Raw genomic sequence first — 26113 nt, 5'->3', positions numbered from 1 at the left:
CAAGGCTGCAACAGCTGAAGGCCAACAGGTGCTCAGAAGCCTATGGGAGCACTCTCTTAAAGGGGAAGCACCCGAGGGAGAGCAGAGACCCCAGGTGTGGGGTGGGGGGTTGGCTTGGCTGTGCGGGCATGGGCAACCAGAGAGGTTACTCCTGGCCCCAGGGACTGTCTCTCCCAACAACAAGCAAAATAACTTCAAAGTCATAGCAGGCAAGAGACTGGAGGTAAAGTGGGCTCAGGAAAGAGTTGGTAGGTAGAGCCCACAAAAGAGTTGGCATGGGGGGGTGGGGACCGGGTGCCAGGGCAGCAGCCCACCATGTCCCAAAGGTACCACAATATACACCTTCATTTCTCAACTGGATAAAGCTATTGAGAATGAAATTGCGGCTAAAAACTTCACATTTTTCTAAAAATGTCACTCTCTGTTTTAGTTAATGTGTTGGCACTTCAATGCTGTGATGAAATTCAGCCACCAGAATGAGGGATCCTATTCAACATTGGTATCTAGTTTTACTTTCTAAAGCATACTGCTCCTATGTAAACTGAGCTCTAATGTGGTAAGTGCAGGTAGCAGGAAAGTAATGTGTATGACAAACATGGAGAGTCAGATAATATGCAAAAAAGTATTTTGTCATGCAGAGTTCTCACTGGTTTCCATGAGCAAGGTACTCCAATGCCCATTCAGATGAAGAATGTCTTTCCAGCCCTCTGTTTCTGGGAGATTGTGTCTTAGATTCCATTTTTCTGTTTCGGAGCCTGCACCGACTCTTTGATCATCCTTAAAATTCTGTTGTTAACTGACCTTTGCTTTGAAACAAATTTCCATTTTGCCACAAAAAGGTTTCTTTGGGATAGGCCATATTGCCCTGGAATAACTAATCAAAGTAGATTGGGAAGAGTGCTGGGAGCCAGCCTTTAGGGAAACTGACTGTGATTACTGACTTCTAAGGAAGCTTCAGATAATACCTCAGAGAACTGAAGGAAAGTGAAGCACACTGCTTTTGTGCTGGCAAAGAATACTATGCTAGTACATTATATCCTTATGCACTTTTTTTTGTTGCTGGCAAAAGCCACTTCTGAATGTTCAATAGAAGCCAGAAGTCATCTGGGAGTCAGCATGTTCTGTGTCTTCACGCAGCAGAGGTAACATAAATAGAAAACCTTTTTTTTAATTGATGAGTAGAGGATAGAGAAATGTCTGTGCTAAACTCACAAGCTACCACGCCTAAAACAGTTCTTCAATGTGTAATTTGACACAGATCAAATGTATGTCTCAAAGAACATGCCCCCACCCCCCAGCAGTATACAATATGTGTATCTCTGCCAGAAGACACTGGATGTGTCTACACATTTATTAATGTGCTGTAGTTTCCGAGCATTTAGTTTAGTACCTCCTTAATGAAGTATTAACTGAATGTGTAACTATATTTACTGCGCAGTAGCGCTGCCACATGGTTTTTTTGTGATGGTTACTGTGCAGTAGCCTAATAATACTACTCAGTAGCTTATTAGAATGGTTTTTGACTGGCATGCTACTGTACAGTAAGCATCTCATGTAGAGATGCACCCCGTGTAAGTAAAGCTGCTTCTCTCTACCACTAATTTCATCACAAACTTCCCCTTGCATTGCATAGAACAAGGAAGAGTCAGAGCATGGGGGTTTGTTTTACAGCATATTCCTTGCAAAGCTGAAATGTTGCTTGGTGTTTTTTGTAAATATACTATGTAGGCCCTCCTTTTCTACAAAATTACATTATTTTATAAGTGATACTGTCCTTCTGGTATCATTTCATAAAATGTTCTGTTGCCGCAGCATGGTACTAAACTACCCTTTCATTTAGTCAAAAAACAGCAAGAGACCTAAGAGCACTGTGAAAATGTACTGTCTGCCCTACTTTTCACCAGTTGTTTTAAAGATGGAGACCTCATTTCACTGTGCTTGCATAGGTTGTTTTTTTTTTTTTTTACATGTTCACTGTAAGGCCCGAATGCAAGCCTTACTGAAGGTATAGAGATGTATTCTTAGCTAGTGGAAAAAGGTGTACATCTGCTGAAGATGATGGAATATATGACGGCTTATGTTAGATGACTGAGGATCAATTCTAATCTTTCCACTGACTTCAATTTTAGAGGGAATTTGTATTCCCAATATTTGAATTGTATTAGATTGTATATTTTCCATGATTAAGATTCAGAGTCTATAGAAAAAGGTCCTTAATCTCTTGATCTCCTTCTCTGATTGAGAAATGTATGTTATCTCCCAAATACTGTATAATGAAGACATACTGAGTTTGGGAATAATGTGGTGTCATTTCATTATGACATAATGGTGCCCCCTGCAGTCAAAAATATTACACAAGTGCTTCAGAGAATGTAGATCACAAATAATAAAACCATTAAACAATGGTAAAGAGAAGGATAACACAATAATCATAATTTGGAATTGTTACTGTATTTATGGCGTGCTTGGGTTTCATCTGTTTTTGTTTGGCATAATTGTTTTTCTTGTGACTCCTTGAAAATGAAAAGCCTAAGCCCAAAATCTGTTCCTTTGAGCTGGTGACATGCTTGTACCTACTAAAACATTTGACCACAGATTTTATTTCCTATTTACAAGCCCACACATCACAAATCAGGTGTGCCATAACTATGAAGATTAATACTGACAAAATAATAGGAACTTCACAGAATCCAAATATTTTTGTGCCTTATTTCAAAATAATTATTTTCAATTAAAAGAAAGACATGAGAATTGTTGTCTGGCAGCATTTTCTGAGTGTGTTCTCTTTATGCTAGCCACTCTTGTGTTTTCTTCTAATTTTTAGAAAGAAATCTGACTGTCAGTGCTAAAGAATAAATAAATGCTCTACTGTAGATTATTTCACACTAGCAATTCTTAATTTAGTATTAAAATTAGTGGCAAGTGAGGATTTTGATATTTTATCCCAAGGACTTGTTTTTTCTTCTTTCTCCTTTTCCTTATTACTGGTATAATCTATCAGTGCCTTTTTATGAAAGTATTTGTGTATGAAAGTAAACACCAAAGAAGCCCATGACTGGGCAGAGAAGTTATGTGTAAATTTGGTTATATTGATGGCTGCTATGGCGAGTTTAGTATTTATAGTTTTGTCATTCTTAATTTACATTAAGTTGCAGATGAACTCCAAAGGTATCTGCTGGCAATTTAAACTAATCACTTTATTCTGCATGGATGTTTCAAAGCTTCTGTGTAAGATACCGTTTCTCACTATAATGTATAACTTAACTACCAGCCAAGTTGTTATAGGCACATGTTTTACTTAAGTGTCTCTTACTTCCTGTAATCATTGTGAGATAAATCACCAACATTAAAAGGAAACAGTTAGTGGTTATAATTACATTGGATTAAATGTTTGATTCCTCTTGCTTCTTCCATTGGTAATTATTCTAATGATAGTGTTGCAATTCACCTACCAGAATAATAAAAGAATGTCCACACCTACATCATTTTCCTAAATGCAGAGGAAATTGCATGTTAAGCTGACAAAATGTTGACATTAGGGAATGAATTATCAGCTCAGTTTTAACCAGGCCTCCTTTTTCACCTTCAATTATTTGTGGGCATAATTAAGGCTATTTACACAACCTAAGTACCTGATTGTACAATGAAACCAGGTATTTAGATATCTATATGGGTATAGCTCCCTCAGTTCCTTTTATTGTAAACTGTGGGTGCAAATGGTCTTCAGTGTTCAGCATTTGGAAATCTGTCTCTTAATAAATAGCTACATCTCACATTCTGAGCAAAAAACTTTTCCTCTCCAAACCATTGTCTTTTTCTTTTCAGGATTATTTCTACAGATCATTCAAGCAATGGCAGTAATTTTAGGGTACCAAAAATAGTGGCACAGTGCTATCTCTTGCCCCAAATCCCTTTGCTTTTCTGATGTACATCTTGTATTATAAAAATAATGGCCAACATGATAACAATAATAGTCTTCTCCCACAGTAATCTGCAACATTCTGTAGCCTAGCACCACATCTATAGATGGACAGCATTATCTTGATAAGCAACCACATCAAAGTACGTGTTTGATTTATTTCTATAGAAGTATCACAGACAGACAGACATTTTTTTTTTTAAATCCCAGAAGTTCTTATATAGACTGCTAACTGAAATAAACTGCTGTAAAGGAGCTATAACCTGTGCCTTTCTTCCATTTCGATATGCTGCCATTTTGTGACAGAAATGGAAAGATTTTTCAATCCTCTTAAAACCACATCATCTTGAGTAACAATAGAAACCTAGGCTTGACTTTCTTTCAACTGAAAAGAGGCAACATTAAAAATATATTTCAGATTTATGGCATCTCTCACATAAATAATCCAAAAGTAACTGGAACAGACTCGACCACTGGGCTACATCTTCCATTAATAGGATGCAGCCATCTCTAGAGTGAACCTTGGCAACTGATCAAAAGCTCACAACCTCACTGTGTGTCATCTTAGGGCAGGAAGTTAAGAACAGTAATTCTGTAAGAGAGGCAAGGCTTTTTAGTGATATCTTTACCAACAGTATAGTTGGGGGAGATGTTGGATAAGCTTTCAGGCATAAAGTGTCCTTTTTATTCTGTAACCAATTTAAACTGTAAGGGAGGTTGGGGTGAAAGAAGGTTATTTGGCTCTGTTGGCTTCAGGCTGCTAAATAGGGTCAACATCTTTGTTCTATGGAAAATTTGTTTTGTCACTTTAATGTCATAGTTCCAGTTCAGATTGCAGTAGTAGTGTAGTAGTAATAGTAGTGCACATGCTTCTGCACCACTGTAACACATTATCTGAAAACTCTGGATCCGATCCCCTGACCTTTAAATTTAGGCGTAAGTCCACATATAATATGTTCTCTCCATCATCTACCTTTTCTACAGTGTTGCCTGTCATTTTTGTTTCTCATTGAAGCTTGGTACTTCTGGGCACAGGAAGGTACATTCACTCCCAGCCAATCAGTAACATCTTTTATCTTTCCCTTTATCAAGTTACCTTCTACTTAGTCACTTGCAAGGAAGGAGGATACTTGAATATTAACATTTTCATAGCTTGTGGTTAGAATGGCAAATAAATATTTCACTACCACACATCTTAAGGAAATTGCAGAATTCATCAGTCACAGATAGTTTTTATTTCCTCCTTTTTTTTTTTGGTGCCATCAGTTCAAAATGGAAACATATAAACCCTAAGGAATAACTTTATCAGTGTGCTTAACACAAAGCCAGGACAATCATGTCCTTGATAATCTTATAGATAATGTGACTAATAAACTAATGTTTTTCCTGGAAATCCTGATCCTCCTGATGTGGACTCCTCTGTTTTGCTGCAAACAGTGTTAAAACAGAGTTTTAATCATGCTCTTCAGTTTTAAATGTTGTATTTCACATACTGAACTGCTCACAAGTGAGCAACAGGATTCTCATAGAACCTATTTATAGTAAATATATAATTTCAAGAAAATCATCATCTGTTCAGGGACAGTTTGGGAACAGAAAGAGAGACAAAATTCATCAAATAAATTACTATTTACACACTATTTGCTTCACTGTACTGCAGTATTTGGCACAGATTTGTCACAATAGTGAATCAAGCCCATTAGGCATGAACATACTTTCCACAACATTCAGTCTTTGCATAGCTTCAGTGGCTAATTTATCTCTTGGGAACATTGCTTCACTTACAGAAAACTGGCATATCGCTTATTTAACACTTGTCTACATAGCTGAATTGCTTATGAGGTTCCATTAATCTGACATCATATTTCTTTTTGCTGTGGTTCCAACTAATATAAATATGTAGGGGTACACTGATAAAGATGTTCTTGGCTGATACCAATAGCCAATTATTAACCAGCCATAGTGGCCAATACCAATCCAATAACTGATTTACAAGAATGCAGCTGAGCAGTGTGGCGGTCAGCTCCTTGCAGGGAAGCCTGTGGAGGGGAAGGGGTGGGGCAGATCAAAGCCTCCATGGTGAGGGAGGCAGTGGGGAAGAGGCTGGGGTGCTGAGGGTACTGCTCAGCCAGGGCAGTGAATGGGACCTGGGGCTGGGGCAGAGAGCATGACAAAGCCATGGGTGGCTCATCCAGGGGAACAGCGTCCCAGTGCTCAAAAATAGTGCTTGAATTAAACTTCATCAAATGAGCTTTAGTTCACATGCCCCTGCCACCATTTTTTAAGCATGGGGACGCTTCTATCCAGAACAGAGCAGGGCAGGGCAAGGGCAGATCCCAGCTGCCCACTGCAGGCTCAGCGCTCTCCGCTTTGCTGCCTTTGCCTCAGGAACCCTGTGCCAGCTGCGCATCCCCATTCTGTCAGGCAGTGGGAGACAGAACTTGCCACCCCCATTGCTGCCAGGTGGGCAGGGGGCATGCAGCCAGCATGAGGTTCCCAAGGGAAAGGCAGCAGCATGGAGAGCCCTGAGTCCACAGCAAGCAGCCTGCACCTTCCCTGCACACAAATTTGGTGGTGCACATGCCCCACCATATCTCCCGCAAGGGGTGTGCACAGTGGTGGGGAGTACCCCTCTCCCACATCGCATGGACGAGCTGTTTACAGCTCTGTCCCACTCCCTGCCCTGGCTCCAGGTCCCATGCACTGTCCTGGCTGGGCAGCGCCCCCAGCCCCTGCCCCTAACCCAGCCTCACTCCTTCCCTCACCATGGAGGCCTAGATCTGCATCCCCCCACACCTCTTCCCTCCCCCATGCCTCTTCGTTTCCACAGACTTAGCTGCAGGGAAGCTGCTCTCCATTCTGCCCAACTGCATTTCTGGCCACGTACACGCATGTGGTCATGCACATGCATGTGGTGCCCCTTGTGTCTCGCTTTCAGCATCCCCAAGCAGGACCCCTTGCAGGCTAGAGTGCTGCCCACTTGCAAGGGGAAACCTGCCATTTCCAGAGGGAGCCCAGGCATCTGGGGGCCTTGCCCAGAAGGCATAATTAATTATATTTATCAGTGAACATTACTGGTTACACTGGCCAAAAAAGCCAATGCCCTATAATGTAAATTTCCATCTTATTGGTGCCAATCTTCTATGCAACCAATGTACCCTATTTTTACCAGGATTTCCCAGGAGCAAAATTTGCCCCCGCACTGCTAATTTGCAGCACGTGGCACATTTTAACATTCCAGGCATGCGGTCTGTGACACAGCAAAGAGATCTGCAGCACCACAAACTGCACAAGCCTACATGTCTGGATGCAACCCCAGTGTCCAAATTAACTCATAGGTCCAGGACTATCAAAGTTCTTTTGCACTTCCCACTTCCTTTTCTTTTATTTCTATCATTTTTACTCTCCTTCCCATCCATAGCCTTCCCTTTACAAATTCTTATTTTTTAAAAAAAAAAAGACTGTTGTTTTCAGGCTACTTATATAATATTGTAGCTTCACATCTGTGAATAATAATGTAACTTTGGGTGGGTGAGCAGGGCACCGGCCCCAGGCACCAGCCTAGAGGAGGTACAGGATTGGTGGCTTCCTCCGCTGTCAGCCTGATTGCCACCACTGCCCAGTCACAGGGCACAAAAAGTGCTCATTATGCCTATGTCCATGAAATATTTTGATAATATAGTTTCATAGTTAGTAGGGTCAGAAGGGACCTGAGCAGATCATCAAGTCTGATCCCCTGCCATGGCAGGAAAGAGTACTGGGGTCAAACAACGCTGGCAAGGTGATTGTCAAGCCTTGTCTTAAAGACCCCCAGAGTAGGAGCCAGTACCACTTCGCTTGGAAGTTGGTTCCAGATCCTAGCCTCCCTGACAGTGAAGTAGCACCTCCTGATGTCTAATCTGAATTTACCCTCTGCTAGCTTGTGACCATTATTTCTAGTCACTCCTGGTAGTAATATAAAAGATAACTTTTTGAGGATGGAATCATTTCTCTAGTAGGTATTTTGTTGTCTGTTTAAATGGCATCTTTCAGAAACTGACCTGAAGCTTGAAACATTGGTATAAACTTGAGGGGACATATGCCTGTTAACCTCCCCTACAAGTGTGCACATTGTAGAGGCATGTTTAACTTGTTGGGTTTTTTTAGCTTCTCTTAAGATCTCATTCTCCCATTCCCCCCGCCACTGTCCTGTAATTTTTCATGTAATCTGCCAGTTGATACCTTTGTTTTAATAAACTCTCTAAAGTTAGTGCATGCTTTATTCTATACACTGAATTCATCTGATCTGGAAACCTTTAGCCTCTGTATTCTCACATTAAAGATGGTTTGGAGGTTTTATTTTATTTTTTAATTTAGAGCAGTTTTACATTTGTCATTTGATTCATTGTCTGTGTTATCCTGAATACTTTCATGGATCTCTGTCAATATAAGTTATATAAATTGCCTATAACTGGGGTGGTCCACCATCATCAATACTGATACTGTGGTGTCATACATTTAATAGATGCACCAGTTATGGGCCATTAAGCCTAGTGCTATTTGCTAGGCCATTTTTTAGAATGGTGCCCAAGAGTAACACATTAATTCCCTCATTGATTGACAACCTAAACTACAGTGTAGTCAATCACTCTGTACAAATGTATGTCATTATTGCAAGTGGTATGTAGAGACATATTTGCAATGCTTTATTACTGCTCCTATTGGAACAGAGTAAATTGCACCGGTCTTACTCTTTTCTAGATGTAGTATGAAGGGTTGATTTTCATCAGTTGCCTTTCAGAGTACATTGCGGGATCCTGTGTGAGCTCAGAATTTTGCCTGAAGTTGAAAGGTCATACTGGGGGGTGAAGTTGTGTTTTGGCTAGAGAACTATTAATTTTTATGTTCGTAACTCTATGATGCATTAGCTTCGTCAGCGTACCAGCAGTCTCTGTGACAGGTATGTCTAAAAACCTCAACCTGCCTCACGCAGTATTTAGGTGATGGTTTTCCAACTACAGTAATATAAGTTTTGTTCTAAATCTGCTGAAAATGAAAACAAAAGATAACCAGGAAAAGAAGTAAGAATACTGATTTATCAGTTATCACAAAAGTCTTCCAGGTGATTATTCCTTTGCACAAGTGGCTGGAAAAGAATGAAAAAATAAAACAGCAAATACTTATTGAAAAAACTGGATGAGACAGATTGGTAATCTTAATAATTAAATCAGAAAACACCTGAATGCCATGTTTGCAAAGGTAGAAGTCATGCTGATATTAGATATTCCATTGTGTTTTTTAAGGAGTTGCATATTATGCAGTGGACTGAAAATGGCTTCATGAGGCCAAATACTGAGCTAATTTGAATAGAGCTTACACCGGTTTAACCACCTAAAGATGTGGCCAGGTAGCAAGTCAGGCCCTGGGTCAGCCAAGTCACCCACTAGCAGGTGCCTGGATAGTACCTTACCCTCTCTGACCTTTCAGAGTCCCATCCTGTTGTTTTTCTGCCATGCCTTGATGTTACAATTGGAATGGGAGGCTGCCCCTAGAGGTCAGTGGGTTTTGCTTCCAGTCCTAGATCCTTGTCTGGTCTGAAGACCCCTGGCCTTGGACCACTTTACTGTGGCTGGACCTTTCCACCCAAGGTCCACTGTCTCAGGACCATAGGCTCTCAGACTCCTCAGCCCCAGTTATGCCCTTTATATGCTCAGGGCTTGTGCCCTCAGTCTTTTCTGCTGCGCACTACAGCCCTTCAGTTGATGGCAGTGGTCCCTCCCAGGCACTACTTGTATCCAAGTATTTTGGGGCTTGCAGCTGGACCTTATTTAGCCTCTTAGCTTTAGCCCACTTGTGCCATATGCCCCCTTTTGAAGGGTTTAGGACCTGGGGTGCCCCTAGCACCTTGTTTAGTGGTCTCCCTCTTGCCTAAAGCCATGAACCAGACCTCCAAAATTCAAAAGAAGGAAAAATATGAGCATCTACTTCCAAACAAGAATTTTCCCACAACTCTGGGTCAACATCACACCATGATAATGAGCTAAAACATAAAGCCAAAATACTTGCTCTGCTGCCCAGTAATGCAGGGGCTGCCTTGCAACTCCCCACAGTCTGGGTCCTTCCTCTGTAGCCAGTCAAACCCTCCTCTCACCAGGCCTCAGCCATGTTCCTGGTTTAATAAGGCCTCTAACATCCTCTCTGGGTTATCTTACCCACTGCTTCTGGTCCAGGCCCTGGCCACACCTGGGGTGGGCAGCCATTTTATTAAATGGCCTTCTGCCACTATGAGTCCCTTTAGGGAGCTGGAGCCAGCCAGCTGTTCTCTGGCTCCCTATCTCCTTCAGTGATGGGGTAGGGGCTCCATTACAAGCCAATTGCACTTTTGTTATGTAGACATAGATTTCTGCAGAATTAAATGCAGAGTATTTAAAAACTGCTCATATTGCTTGGGGTATTTTTGCTGAGGAAACAAAGAGATGAGAGCTGTAACTTACATGGAGCTCACTGATACAAACATATTGAGAGCCCAATTTTCAGCAAATTTATAGTTGTGCATATGAGTATCTATTCTGTGTACAAAGTAAAAAAGTTATGCATATAAAACTCTTGTGTATATCCTAGGTTAGACTGGTACCTGTATCATCACTTGTATATGAAAATTGATAATTTGTTTCCAAGCATCTAGGGACAATTGTACAAAGTACCGTACACCTACCAAGTTGCTGAGAATTTTATTCTAATCTGTTACAAAAATTATGCAAATGCCTCCTTTCAAAGGGTGTGTTTGTACAGCACCTAGCATAATGGACTCCTGGCTGCTATGATATTGCAAATAAATAATAAACAATAATAAACAAGCTACTGTTTAAAGTAATTCTGTTTTGAAATTGTATGATAGTTCCTACCTGCTGTGAGTTGTCAAGAAGATGCGACTTCCAGCAGCGAGGTTTCCCCAGCTGACTAGCTGCTGTTGTGTTCAACATTTCAAACTGATTTTGAGAAGCTAGACAAGTGCTGAAGTTTTTAGATTGTCCCTTTTACACTGAAGGACTTTTTGCAGGAGCTGAAGTTGAGAAACAAATGCAGTTCAGGCCAGTGTCAGGTAACAGCAATCAATAAACCACTAACTGCATCTCTGATCTTGAAACAGAAGAACTGCTGTTTTGTTAGAAAAGAGCGTAAGAATGCTCTTTCTTTCCCTTCCCCCACTTTTTTTCTTTTAGGCAAAAACCAAAATATTCTGCTAATCTAGTTCCATCAGGAGTGGTGATTCACTTAAGAGCTAATTTAAGTGTGGCCCCCAGGTGCCTCTCTATGGCTACAAACAGGTGTTGCATTTGTCCTGAGACAAATCATTTTATCCTGGGATAAGGTGGAGCCATTCAGATATCCCTATCTGTTGCACCAGGAGACATCATAAAAATCTTCACTGGATAAGAAGGACTAATAATTTATCCTGGAACAAACACGGGCATAGTTGTCCAGGGTCAAATGTAACATCTGCTCCTAGACCATATTTAGATTCATAGATTCCTAGATGCTTGGGTCAGAAGGGACCTCAAAAGATCATTGAGTCCAACCCCCTGCCTAGGTAGAAAAGAATGGTGGAGTCAGATGATCCCAGCCAGATGCCTATCCAGCCTACTGCAAATGTGTGGCATGAGAAGTCAAGCAGCCAGCCAATTTTATTTTATTTATATATATATTTTTGTGTCTTGGGCCAAATTAGCCAAATAGGTTCTAAATTCTGTCAATTGAGCAGAACTTAGTCATTCAAGTCTATGTGGTGCTACCACGAGCAAGTATCCTCGTTCCCAGACTCTCTTCACCCTGGACCTCCAGATACTCCGAAATCATGGCAGGTATCCTATGTGTAGGCCTCAAGCCTGGAGGGCTTGGAGTTCAGATGCCCCCAAGTCTTGCTTTCCCATAGGCCAAAGAAGCAAGCTAGGTGGAAATCCCCCATCTCCATAAAATAGGCATGTAGCCAAGATACTCCCATTGGGAAGCTATAGTAGACTCTTGTAGGGGATCCTTTCTGTAGTGCATTCTCCACTCTTTAGTACAGAATGCCATTCAAAGTGATCTTGGCCTTGGGAACAGACCAGTGCAGCCCAGAAAAGGTACTGCACTTAGCCCACATGAGGCCAAGAATCAGCCAGCCACTGAGCACTTTCCTGTGTGCTTGACTGCCTCCAGGCTGGAATCTGTGTATGCCTGTCTGCTTCCAATCTCCCAGAAGTAATGGTGAGGCCTAAAGTCTCTAGTTTTGACATGGTTGTTGAGTCACCCTTGGCAATCTCTAGACCCGTGCAAGAAATCATTCTTCTTGCACATTTATTGCACTTCTCTCTCCCTTTAGAATTGGGAAACCGGAGGCTGAGCGCACAGAAGAGCACTTTGTCTATTTCCTTTCCCCCTCCCTGCCCCATGGCAGAGGATAGGGAAGTGCAGGACCAAGCAACCCCCATCACATCTCCTGGCTAGAGAACATGCATTGCATACCCTCGAGGCAATTTTGAAGCATGCTGGTGGGGGGTAGGGACACAGTAGAGGATCGTATGTATATCTCTATTTTTGAAGTGCTTCAAAGTGGAGCAGCATTTGAAGTGCGTCAAATGTTATATCTGTCCAGGGCATATTCTTCTGAGAAAATGAGTGTTAATGTCTTCTGGAGTGTCATCTTAATGAGGTGGCAAGTTCAGTCAAGCAGCATTGCAGAAGCAACATCAGGTGACTTCAACCATTTGACTACCACTCACCAACCACCAAAAGCTGACCCAAAATTTTGGCAGTCATCCCAAAAACATATAGAAGAACACTAAAGCCTGCCTTACTTCACTGGATACATCACTCAGGCAAACTTAATGCAAAACACTATAGACAAAATTCTATTCAAAATTCTGTTGATTACACGAGTGTAATCTAGAACTGTTCCATCCATGTCTGTGCAGTGATTCCAGATTTAACTAGTGTAGATCAGAATTTAGCCCTGAATAATTGCAGAAACTATGGGAACTTGAAAAGCAAAGTTCAAGCCATTAAAATTTAGCATATTGCACATTTTTTGTCATAACAAAGGGAAGACAAAGGATGGATAAAGGTTGCAAAAGGGAGTAAGGGAAGTGTACTGTATTAAGGTAGAGTAGGAGACTTTCCACAAATACAAGTTTGCAAATTTGTCATCGTGTCTTGGCTGGGGCTGATTACAGAATAGTAGTAACCTTGATGAGTGAGACACTGCTCCAGAGAAAACACTTTGATCAAGCCAACACTTCTGGCAATGTTTTTATGCTCAGTTTTGACTTTTAAAACCTCTCTTTTTTAATGTTGTTGTTATTAGAAAGTAAACCAAGGAGGGGAAGAGAGATAGAGAGGGATAGACTGATCGATTGATCCCTTCCCTTCCTTGGTTTCCTTTCTAGCAGCAGCAACAACATATATCTTGACAGGGCAGTCTTTAATATCTGTCTGTTTTGTGTTAGAAAACTGGGGCATATGCTTTTGTGTGGCTAAATCGCTTACTTATCAAAGATATCAAGAGCCATCTGAACATTTAAACTAAAGCCTGTAATGGAGATATAGTTGTTTAAATTTGAATGATCAGAATAAATTAAAATGGTTTGTGCTGCACTTTGTATGCAATTCTAAAAATGCATGTTCCCTTCTAATTCCTGACTCCCCCTTCATGCTTCACTCTACTGAATTTTAAGGAAACAATCTCTGATATGATTTCCATCCAGATCTGAAATCCATGATCAGAACACATATTCATTAAATTTACCTAGGATCCTGAAAGAAAAATAGCTCTTCTCTTGAACAACATCAAGCCACAGTTTCCAGCAACTCTTGTGAGGTTGCTGGTGACCCTGCCACATCTCAGGCTGCGGAGAGAAAAAAAAAGTATTGTATGAACTATACCGCGTGTAACTCCTTCCTTGTGCACTTATGGACTAGACTATTAGCTGTGTTACTGATAGGCCCGACCTTACCAGCCTGAGGATTCCCTGTGCCACAAGAGTACCTCAGCTGTTCAGGTCTACAGGATTTCTGGCAGTAGCAGCCATTAGGGGCCAAGAATTTTTTGCCTTCTGTTCTCATGTTCCATATGGTCAGTGTATTTACATCCCAAATTATCATCATGCTTAAAGGTAAGTAAATCTTTACATGCTTGCCAGGTTTGAGGCCCCACAGGACTTTCTACTATCTAGCTAGACACTGAAGCTCTGATGTTGGAGGTATATCACAGGAAAACTTTAACAAATCATCTGTAGAACGTCAGCACAAGTGGAGAAATTCAGATAAATCAGCCCATACTTTGCATTTCCCCATTTTCAGTTAGTGCGTGTGACTGGATGTGGGAACTAAAATGAATTATTTTAAAGTTTTTAAAGCTTGGCTATCAACTAACTGCAAATACAATTATTTTATAAGGTTCGGTTTTGGTCTTGTGGAATGTAACCTCTGGAAAGTGTTTCAGACCGTTTATAAGGGTTATGGTAAAATTAAATGAACCTTCATTGCTTGTTTACACTGACTCATGGGTGGGTGTTTTTTACAACAATAAAGTTCCCCATCCATGAGATCATATGGTATTTCTAGATCTGAGGCGCATTCCCAGTCTCTCTTCTATTGTTTGTGTTCCAGCTTGCATCAATAAACTGATATTCACAGTGTCAGGGACTGAATCCTGCTCTCCCACATCCCAGATGATTGTTCTTCCCAGTCAGCTATAGAGTAATAGAATCATAGAAAATTAGGTATGGAAAGGACCTCAGGAGGTCATCTAGTACAACCCCTTGCTGAAAGTAGGATCATCCCTAATGCAAGCACCCCAGCCAAGGCTTTGTCCAGCTGGGTCTTAAAAACCTCCAAGGATGGAGATTCCACCACCGCTCTGGGTAGCCTGTTCCAGTGTTTTTCTACCCACCTAGTGAGAAAGTTTTTCCTAATATCTAACCTAAACTTCCCTTGCTGCAATTTAGACCATTGCTCCTTGTTCTGTCATCTGTCACCACAGAACAGCCTAGCTCCATCCTCTTTTGACCACCCCATGTAGTTGAAGGCTGCTATTTTTAAGTCTCTTCTCAAACTTTTCTTCGCTGAACTACATAAGCCCAGTTCCCTCAGCCTCTCCTCAGAAGTCATGTGCCCAGCCCCCTCACCATTTTTGTTGCCATCCACTGGACTCTTTCCAATTTGTCCACATCCTTTCTGTAGTGGGGGCCCAAAACTGAACACAGTACTCCAGATGTGGCCTCACTGGTGCTGAGTAGAAGGGATATCACTTCCCTTGAACTGCTGGCAATATTCCTACCAATGCAGCCCAGTATGCCGTTAGCCTTCTTGACAACAAGGGCAAACTGCTTATTGTCCACCAGGTCCTTTTCTGCAGCCCAGCCAGTCCTCAGCCTGTCGGTGCATGGGATTGTTCCATCCTAAGTGGAGGACTTTGCACTTCTCCTTATTGAACCTCATGAGACTTTTTTTTAGTCCAACTTCCAATTTGTCAATCTGTCTCTGAATCCTAACCCTATCATCCAACACGTCTGCTACTCCCCCCAGTTTTGCGTCTTCTGCATACTTTCTGAGGGTGCACTCATTGCCATCTTCCAAGTCATTGGTGAAGATGCTGAACAAAACCAGCCCCAGGACCAAGCCCTAGGGCACTCCACTTGATACCAGCTGCCAGCTAGACATCAGGCCATTGACCGTTACCTTCTGAGCCCAATGATCCAGCCAGTTTTCTATCCAACTTACAGTCCATTTGTCCAACATGTACTTCCCTAGCTTGCCTGCGAGAATGTTGTGGGACACCATATCAAAAAACCTTGCTAAACTCAAGATATACCATCCACTGTTTTCTCCACGTCAACAGACCCAGTCATCTCCTCATAGAAGGCAATCAGGTTGGTTGGGAATGACTTGCCCTTGGCGAATCCATTCTGACTGATCCTAATCACCTCTGAGTGCTTAGAAATGGATTCTTTGAGGATCTGCTCTGTGACTTTTCCAGGGACTGAGGTGAGGTGAGGTCTGTAGTACCCTGGATCCTTCTTTGTCCCCTTCTTAAGTATGGGCACTACATTGACCCTTTTCCAATTGTCTGAGATCTCTCCCTATTGCCATGAGTTTTCAAAGATGATGGCCAGTGGCTCTGCAGTCACATCAGCCAACTCCCTCAGCATCCTCAAGTGCATCGCATCCAGCCCCATGGACTTGTATATATCCAGGTTTTCTAAATAGCCAGTCTTTCTCCCTGTTCATCTCACACAGTTGCTCAAGAAATATTTAAGTATTTACATAGAGTGGAAGACCTCTGGCAGGAGGGATTTAAGGAGACTCAATGCTCACCCCTTCATAACTATAACCTAGAGGTTACAGCACTTATTTGTGAGGTAAGAGACCTTGGATAAAATCCCTACTGTGAAACTACCAGAGAGTAGATTTGAACTTTGGTCATCTATACCTCAGATGAATGTCCTAATCACAGGGCAATTGGATAGAAAGCAGTTATTGTGCCTTCACTAGCAATTTTGTGAATCTGTGGCTTAAATTACACTTTTTGGCAAAAATTAATATTTACTGAAAAGACTTCAACCAACTGTACAGGCTTGTGCTGAATTAACCCAGGACTGGTAGGACAATGTAGGAAAATAGGTGCTATATGCAAATCTAATTTTATGGTTTACAGAAAGAAATGTGATTGATGCAAAATTAAATCTTGTTAGAAATAAAATGCATGCAAGGAAATGAGTAATTAGCAGTTTCTACCAATTATTTCATGAAACATTTTACTCACTAGTCTATAGTAGAACTTGAAACCCACAACTGAAAGAAACAGTTCTGTTACCCATTTTTTGATGCACTACTCCAGCAAAGCAGTTAAATATCCAGTGCCATAGAAACTAAGTTTGGCACCTGGGGCAAAGCCTGTTGTAGCAGCCCACCCTCGCCCCACGCACAGATCCGATCCGGTGGGCACCCCCTCCCTTCTTGCCCAGGAGTGCACTCAATGACAGGAACCCCTTTCCCTTGTTCCCGCACCCCCTCAAATGAGCCGCTCGCAGCTCTATCCTGCGCCCCACCCTGGCTGGGCAGCACCTGTTAGTGTCCCTTTGCTTTGGCACCTGGGGCAGTCACCCTACTAGTCACCCACCCACTTTTTGCTATGGCACACTGTAAATATCTACCTAATACTAAGAATGTGAGCAGTTCCATTGAATTTATCTGGACCTTTGATAGACTTAAAGCTTGAGTACCCTGCTGTATGGTAACCCAAATCATCCATTTCCCTGGAATACGTTCAGATTTTCACAGAGTTGAAGTATTACTTCTGGAAATCTTTGCTGATTTGAAAACAATGCTCACCCTAAAATAGTGTATATTTAAAAAAATGGATGGAGGAGATGATATGTTACTATGCAGAGAAGTTGGCAGCCCACGGCACATGAGCTGGATCTGGCCTGTGGAGCCTCCTGCAGTAATGCAGAACTATGCTGTACTGGGCTGGACAATGGGGAGAAGCAGTGGTGGCAGCATCTGAGTCCTAGTACAAGCCTACTTTGTGCATGAGCTGTGTCATTCCAACCCACCACCAGAAAATAATTGCCAACCACTGACCTATAGTCTTCACCTGCATCTGGATTCTCTAGATAACATTGACTAATTCATGTGGCATCTCATGACATCTATATGGACAGTCTTTTTAAATAGTCCTCTAGGCCTAGCAGAGGAAGTTTTAAAGGTGACCAGCATAAAGAGAGAGAAATTAGAATAGAAAAGACAGGTGGGGGGAGAGAGTTCAAACCATTTGGTCATAATTGTATTTCTGATAGTAGTTACGACCTACTGAAAGACAAATGTTGGTTCCTATCCTCTTAACTTTAGCAGCATGTGCAAAGGTGAGTACAAAATGTGTTGTTATAGGGGGCAGCTTGTCCTCATTCAGACTTCCATGGACCTGTCTCCCTTCATTTGAATTTTCTTTTTCTGTTTGGCAGATAGAGGCTTACGGCTGTAGAAAAAAAAGTTGGCCCAGCACTATTGCACTGAATCATTTTACTTTCTGTTAGCTAAAATTGATTGATACTACACAGCCATTCAGCAGAATTTGCCACTAGTTATGCACTATGGTTCAAGAGCTTTTTAAAATATATATAGCAGGTCATCAGCAACTTATATGACAATTCAAAGGTTGGTGTGCTCTTGAGCATCTTCTTTAGTGGCCTGGTAGATGTCAAAAATAGTGCTGGCAGATGATCACACCCAGCAGTGGCATATGACTTTGTCTGTAGTCACTGATTCATGATCACAACCACGCCCTGGACTATTTCTAATACCCCATAGATGAAAGAAGGGATCTTTCTCTGCTAAATGCATTTGTCTCCAAATATTCTGATGTGGGTCAATACTGACCAAACTTTACAGTGGATTAAATCCAGGGGGAGGTGGGAAGTTTCTGATCGGCTGGGTACTTCAGCATTTTCCAAAGATTGCCTCCACTCTGCTACCCACTTGTGTTTAGCCAGCATTTTGGTGGGTTCTGGAGATCCTGCTGTAATGGCAGCTGGGGCTTTGGCCATGAGGCAAGAGTGGATTTGGTACATTTGCACATCTCTTCAAATTTTAAGTGTATTCGTTCTCTTTGGCTTCAGGTGCTTATTAGCTGATCTATGTCGGAAAAGGGAAAGCAGATAATCTGCTTTCCAGTCAAGTTGGACTCTGAAATGTTTCATAGCTGTGTGTTTAATGAAAAACTTTAACTATTCATTATACAACAAATATGCTATGATACAGTAATGTCATAAAATAACATGACTTACTGGGTCTAATTCCTTGGTCTTTTCTATTATCTAGGTTTATACACTTTGAAAAAATAGGTGTAAATCTCTTCCATTCAGATATGGTAGAATTTCACATTACTTTTATTTCTGTAAATTTTTATTAGGTTCCTTTGTTTGTGGATATTATGATGATTATTAATAATCATTATTCTTTCACATGACCCCTGCCTCTTTCACTATACAGAAAAGGTACTGGGAAGGTAGTGATAGCAGAATTCAAGCTGTCTTGGCAGTCTCAAATCAAACACTTCCAAGTTTCCAAATACTTGACTTTGCAGCCTAAACAGTTCTATATTTACATATTTCTTTTGGCATTCAATACATGAATGAGAGGTCAGATTCACTAGTATGCTTCAGCCACTTTGGGCCACTTTGCGGATGCAAACCAATGATAAACTGGTCATGGTTTGCTTTGCCAGTGTGTTGCAACTCAGGTGAAGCAAACAGGTGAATCTGTCCCATAAGTTTTATCCCACAGACAACATAATTACACATTGAAGAGAGCTGCTATAAAATATATACATTAATTTAAAAGCCTAAAGCAGAACAGTATACAGTAAATATAAGATTTGGAGACTGATGCATCTTAACATTAAACAAAGTTGGATATACTCTTTAAATTTATTGTTCTTAGCAATATGGTGCAATTGGCCTTATTTTGGTAGGAGAACTGTTTTGAGTCTCTTAATATAAACCAAGGATTTCCATCAAAGAACCAACAAATTGCCATCAAAGACTTCTGTGACCTCTTTGGGCAGGAGGCTGGACCCAGTGATCTTGTGAGGTCCCTTCCAGCCCTAATGTCTATGAAATCAATGAAACCCAGTGCCTAGGTTTTCCCTTTCTGCTGAAAAATAAGTCTCTAAAAACACTTCTAGTTACTAATCAATCAACATAAAGGTCCTGAACAGTTATTTAATGATTGGGGTTCAACCTAATTGTGCATTGATGGTCCATCACACCAGCCATTTAATTTTGCTCTGTGGGAGAAGAGCAAAACTGCTCTTGATTGTTGTTGCTGCTGTTTAAAAGCATCTAACCAGCTTATGCTTGGAATCAGTGGTAACATTGGGTCTGTTCTCATATTCATCCCGGAAGATAAATTTGAGCTTAATTTGACAAACTGCAAACAGGAGCTGCTTGAAGTTTTTAATTTGAAAATCATTTTTAATTGATAAATGACATTAATTCAAAACATGTTTTTTAAAAAGTTGGATTTTTAAATAAGTTTTTAATTTTTCTTCAATTTGTCTGTGACCTTTTTACCAATACTTTTATTACTAATTTTTTTAAAAGCTTTCATTAAAATATTTTGCCATCATTATAGAAAAATTTCCTTTTTAATGAGTACAGCAATTTCCTTCTGAAAACTTTGTCTTTGGCAAATGATAATTTAGAAAAGAATTTCAGTAAAAAAAATGTAAATTTCATTTATTAATATAATTGAAGAGGAAATGTCACACAGGGTAGAATATGGGTCCATCTCAAACTCTGTCAAATAGAAATAATTTTAAAATTTCACTTTTATTGCAAAGACTTTTTTTGTTTCTTACTTGTCGTGCATTGCAATTAAGAATACGTACCAGTTTTAATGAAGATTTCATTATAAAGCATTCATCTCTACTATAAGTGATGGAAACACTTTTTCCAGCTATGTTTCAAGAGACTTTCCTGCTCTTAAAACAGAAAACCCAACTCCATTCTGTATTTGTTGCACATACAGGAATGTTTTTCTTTCTTTCATCTGTCAGATCTGTCATCAAGTAACTCAGTGCCATATTGGGAGAAAAATCTTTTTGCTCATTTGAGTTCAGGATTTTCTGTCCCTTTGGGATACTTTCATAGAAAGGTCAAAAAATACTGTTTCTATGGTGAAAAAAATGACAAAACACTCAAGAATCAGGGGTTGTCTAATCAGTCAGCCATTCCCGTTGACTAGAGTCTGCAACAGTCTGCAGCATTCCCCACAATCATTCCTGTGTAGCAACTGCACATCTTTTTTTGTGGGTCAAAGACACTTAACCTACTAAGTACTTATGAGGAACTCCAAATAGGAAACAATTTGGAAGGTACAAGCTACAACAAACATGCCCGTAAAAAGTGTTCAAATGAGCAATGGCTTAATCATTGAATTTAGTAGAATTCATCACTTCTATGAATGTAGTGAAAACTTCCCCATGCAGCTTCAACAATGATAAATATTGAGAGGCTACAGGGATAAAAGAAGCTGACTGACATGGAATTAAAAATAACACTTTAAATCTACATTTAAAGCTGGTTTACTAGAAGTAGGCACATGTTCAGTACCAAGACGCTAAGCAGTTTGCCATTTATTAACTGTACATCTTGATTAAACAATGTTAATCAAATACAATTTATTATTGCAGACTTCACATCTGCAACATAAGAGCATTATGTGGGGACTTGGTAACACTGCTATTGGTTTGGTTTTGTTTTTTCCATTACAAGCTGCTGCCTTCTGTGCGTCATTTTGCTCTGACTGTGACAGAGTTGGAGAGCTTTTAAGGAAAAAATTGAAAGCCAGTCAATTCTTTTATTTCAATAGTTTGGCACTCAGCAATCATCCCTCCCCTACCAAGGGAGTTTGCTGAATTAGAACACCTGATTGGTTCAGTTGTCCAGTTTACACACCAATTACAATATTTCACATGCAGACTTCTGCTGAGTTATTCATGTTTATCACTTCCAGCTTCAATTCATGCCATGTGTTCTAAATGGGGCTGCTTGAAGGCCATTTGGAAATTGTAATTGGTACAATTGTTCCACTCTAGTGATGACCTTTTTCATTAGAGCTCTTGCAAGGTGTACCTAGCTATCCATAATCTGCAATAACTTCCTAGTTCTTTTCCAATTGGGAGAGAGACATACCATGTTTTCCTTGACAGACTAATATTGGCCCTGTTCAAGTTCAGAGGTGATAGCTGGACCATGTTTTCCGTCGACAATGGCCAGAAAGAACAAACAGAGGCACTTGAGGTTCTGGGCTTTCAAGTTCAGAGAGGCATAAGCTTTCATAGGTAATGCCTACTTGGTCAGTTGTTATTTTAAGCAATTGGTCTTTATTAATCAAAATCATTAAATATTACATCCTCTAAAATTCAAGAGGCAGACATCTTCTCAAGTTAGCTAAAAAAACAATATTTACAAATGATACTATGGGGTATTGAAAGCAGGGGGATGAAATGAATATAGTTCTACAACCGTAAATATAACAGGCTACTCATTCAAAGTTATTTATACGTTATTTGGCATTATGCTTTAATGTTTACAGCCAGGAATTGTAGCGTTCTAATCCCAGCACTTTCTAATCAGGAACAAGCCCCAAAGGTTAATATTTTCTAATGGGCTCTCTGATTTTGGGCTTCTTGGTTTTTGTGCATTCTACCTGAGATAGCTTATGTCTGATTTTTTAGAAGTCCCAAGTACCAGTAGTTCCAGATGAAGTCAGTGTAAACAGCAAATGATTAGCAGTCTGGGAAAGCAGCCATCGAGTTCTCAAAGTGACCGCCTAACATTGAGTCATACAACCTTCGTGACCGTTATAAAATCACAGAAATCATAGAAATTAAGCACTGGAAACGACCTTGAAAGATCACTGAGTCCAACCCCCTGCTCTGGGCAGGAATACTGCCAAGATCAAATGATCCCAGCAAGGTGTCTATCTAGTCTGCTCTTGAAGACTTGCAAGGTTGGGGAGTGCACCATCTCCTTGGGAAGTCTATTCCAGATTCTGGTCACCCTTACCGTAAAGAAGTTTTTCCTTATATCTAACCTGAAACCATCCTCTAACAATTTATGGCCATTGCTCCATGTCCTCCCCTGTGGTACCCTAGTGAACAGTTTTTCTCCCAGCTCCTGATACTCACCCCTTAAATATTTATAAATTGCCACCAAGTCCCCACTCAGTCTCCTCTTCCCCAGGCTGAACGGTCCCAGATCCCTTAGCCTTTCTTCATAAGGTTTGTCCCCCAGGCCCTTAATCATTCTTGTGGCCCTTCTCTGGACACTTTCAAGATTCTCCATGTCTTTTTTTGAAGTGCAGCTCCCAGAACTGGACACAAAACTCCAGCTGGAGTCTCACCAACTCCAAGTAGAGAGGGAGTATCACTTCCTTTATCCCTGTTTACGGCACATCGGTTAATGCATCCCAGCCTGCTGTTAGCTCTGTTGACTACAACATCACACTGATGGCTCATGTTCATCCTGTGGTCAGCCATAACCCCAAGGTCTCTTTCAGCCATCATGGTGGCCAGGACGATGTTCGCTGTAACTTTTGTTTCTCATTTACAAAATTCAAATAGGCAATGTAACATGTTTATCAAGCTCATCTGGGTGTCATGAAGATTAGTTTGTTCATCCTTGCAAAGCATTTGAAAGGGTTATATGTTATAAGTAAGAACACCATGTAAATACTGGTGTGCAGTTATACCCAAGGTGTTTTTATACACAACTATATAAGTTGTTCATCTGAATCTTTCACCAAGAGCACAACTTTACTTCCATTAGCTAATAATATTATTCACATGTCCCAGTTTGGCAATTTTTTTTGAGATTTCATCTGTTGTTTCACGCTGACCTTGACAAGAATATATTTTAATTTTTTCAGGATATAACATTTGACCAAATAGATATTGGGATTTCTTCTGTGAACTTTTTTTCGTACAAACTTCTTTTCCTAAAAAAAATGTTTTCCTCTTTTCTTTTCCTCTTTATCTTACCAGTGCATAGTTTGGGACTGGGATTCCAATGGGAAGCATGACTTCATTGGAGAATTTAGTTCAACATTCAAGGAAATGCGAGGAGCAATGGAAGGAAGACAGGTAGGTAGATATTATTCATAATGGCTGGAAGTAATAGCTCACTAATAAATGTTTAACAGGTCCTTCTTTATGCCTGCTGCAGAGAGGACCTTTGAGACTGTTAAATCCCCTACTTAGGAACTTGGCTATTTAGTTCGAACTATAGCAGCATACGCTTTTAACACTAAAGGTCACTTATTCATTCTCCACTCTGTCGGGCAAGACAGTGGCCAGCACAGTAACAACATTATATTTGTTTAAAGTATTAATTCATAGTTAATCAGAGACTTGAGTGTATGGCCATATTTCAAGTTTATTTGCCTATTATGCAGTCCCAGTGACGTAATGGAATATGTTAGGATAAATTTTAATACAGTATATTTATTAGCTTATCAGAGTAATTTCATGGAAGGTTCACTATTGACTGCTTTCAGCACAGAATTTCACAGAACAGTGATGGGAAAAGGTTTGGGGTTCAGTTTGGAGGTTTATCCAAATTTGTTTTGCTTCTGAAAATTTTTGGAAAGCTTGTGAAAATATTTGTTTTATTTTTTCACAAGATTTCTAGAACATCTTGGTTGTCTCGGGTCTGGAGGTACATGGAGTATATTTTTTCCTGTGCTTTTACTTCTAGTTCTGACCAAACCCAAGAAGTACAGAGGTACCCACAGTAAACACAAATACAATGTTAATGCTATAGGACCTTCCTATTTGGGGAGGTGTTCAGCAAGGAGGTTTAAGCTGGGGCACTGTGTAGGGAGATGTGATATATATAATCTTACTATTTCTGTAAGAAGTGTTAGGTGAGTTTATGAAATTTGCTATAAAATCACCTGATACTTCAACATGCCAAAATTACAATTTCTATTATTGTAAAACACCTGTGTTTTTGGTACTGAAGTCTAATTCTGTAGCTATAAATAGAAGTGGCAGTCAGAATTGGTTCATTCCTTTCTCTGCTCAGTGCTTAAATGTGTGTGATATCAAGCAAATCACCTGAAAGTGGCTTGATTTTTTCATAGGTGTAGAGCGCCCATAATTCCTGTAGAAGTCAGTGGAAATGCATAGGCTTAGTGCTTATGAAAATCAGGATATATATAATTTTCTGTACTTCAACTTATTTGGCTGCATAAGCAATAATACTACTAAATTGCTAAGCTATTGTGGGACTTAATGAACTGATGATTGTGAGGCCCACTTAAAGACACTTTGTACAAACTGATTTCCTATTGAAATCGATGGAAATTGAGGGACTAAACACCTTATATAGTCAAGCTTACCTGATGTCAGAGCTGTACTGACATCATCAGTTTTTAAAAACCCAGAAAGAATACAAAACTACAGTGAGTTGGCTTGTGCTGTACTACATATGAACAAGTAGAAACCTGAGAAGGAAATAGTCTTGTTCTGGGGCATCAGAAAGTATTACGTGCTCTGAAGCAGGGAAGCACAATTATTTTGGCTGGAGAGCTGTTTAATGAGTTTTGGTGGGCTGTTGAGGGTTGCAAAGGTAGCCCCACCCTTTGGAGGTGCCCTGCCCTCTGGTTGCTACCTTGGGAATGGAAGTCCTATGCTGAACCTCTGACTATTGCCACTGGAAGTCCCTCCTCTTGCCTCCCAGAAGTACTGCTTTTGGGAGCGGGGGCTGCTATCTGAACCAGAAAAAAAACTGGTCATATGCTAAGAGGCAAACATCTACTATAACATGTTTTAATTTTATTGCAAAAAATATTTTTGTCATGATTCATCTCAGTGTAGTTGTAACAAGTGGGTGTCCAAAGGCCAGTGTCAATGTAGGCCTGCCCACTTGTTTCCAGGTTAACCACCCACCCATCTCTACTGCCATGCCTTGATGTTCTTATTATCTGATGTTAAGCAGGCGGGAGACTGCCCTGATGACAAGGGTCTCTGTACACACTCTAAGCTCCCCTTAACATATCCAATGCCTCACAGATGTTTCCTCCACTAGCTAGCACTGGGGCACAATCTCCAGAGTCTCACGTGGGATTCTCACTCCCCATTGGAGCTTGAGGTCCCAGCACCCTCACAGGTGAGGCCAGGTTCTTTAACTTGGCCTCACACCTGGACTTATTACATTCTCTATATATACTGGGCTCCCAGCCCTCTCTCTGGGTCTATGAGCCCCTTCCTCAGGCTCCAGGCCCTGTCCTTGGGCTCCAAGCCCTGTCCATGGGCCACAAGACTCTCTCAGCCATAAGCCCTATGCCTGAACTGCAAGCCAGTCCTGTCCCTGGGCACCAAGCCCCTCACTATGGGACTAGGGCTCCAAGCCCTGTCCTACTACATTCTAAGTTACCTGTATCCCTTTGCCCCAGGAGCTTCCCTAATTGCCCCCAAGGCTCAGGGCCACATCCCCCTGGAGCCTAACTCTTGGCTCTGTAATGCTCCAAGGCTCTTCTGCAAGACTGGGTGCTGCCACAGGTCCCTCCATCTACCTGGGCCCTGCCTCAGTGATCAAACCCATCAGGGATTTGGGAGCTGTGGTTTTCAGGCACCCCTACCCACCTTTCACCAGGGAGGTAACTGGC

The 26113-nt window shown here is 40.9% G+C and overlaps 1 protein-coding gene across 1 annotated transcript in view; it reads left to right on the top strand.

Annotated features, from left to right (window-relative positions):
* CPNE4 (copine 4) overlaps positions 1–26113 on the top strand; it is a 364694-nt gene that overhangs the window by 251935 nt on the left and 86646 nt on the right. The window contains exon 8 of the mRNA XM_019536816.1: positions 23487–23585. Coding sequence (XP_019392361.1) covers positions 23487–23585 — 99 coding nt within the window. The remainder of the gene's footprint in view (positions 1–23486; positions 23586–26113) is intronic.

The sequence above is a fragment of the Crocodylus porosus genome, unplaced genomic scaffold (genome assembly GCF_001723895.1).
Source record: "Crocodylus porosus isolate Cpor-Errol unplaced genomic scaffold, CroPor_comp1, whole genome shotgun sequence".
In the NCBI taxonomy this organism is placed as follows: Eukaryota; Metazoa; Chordata; order Crocodylia; family Crocodylidae; genus Crocodylus; species Crocodylus porosus.
The sequence above is the reverse complement of the archived record's forward strand: the minus strand, read 5'-3'. Positions and strand labels throughout refer to the sequence as shown.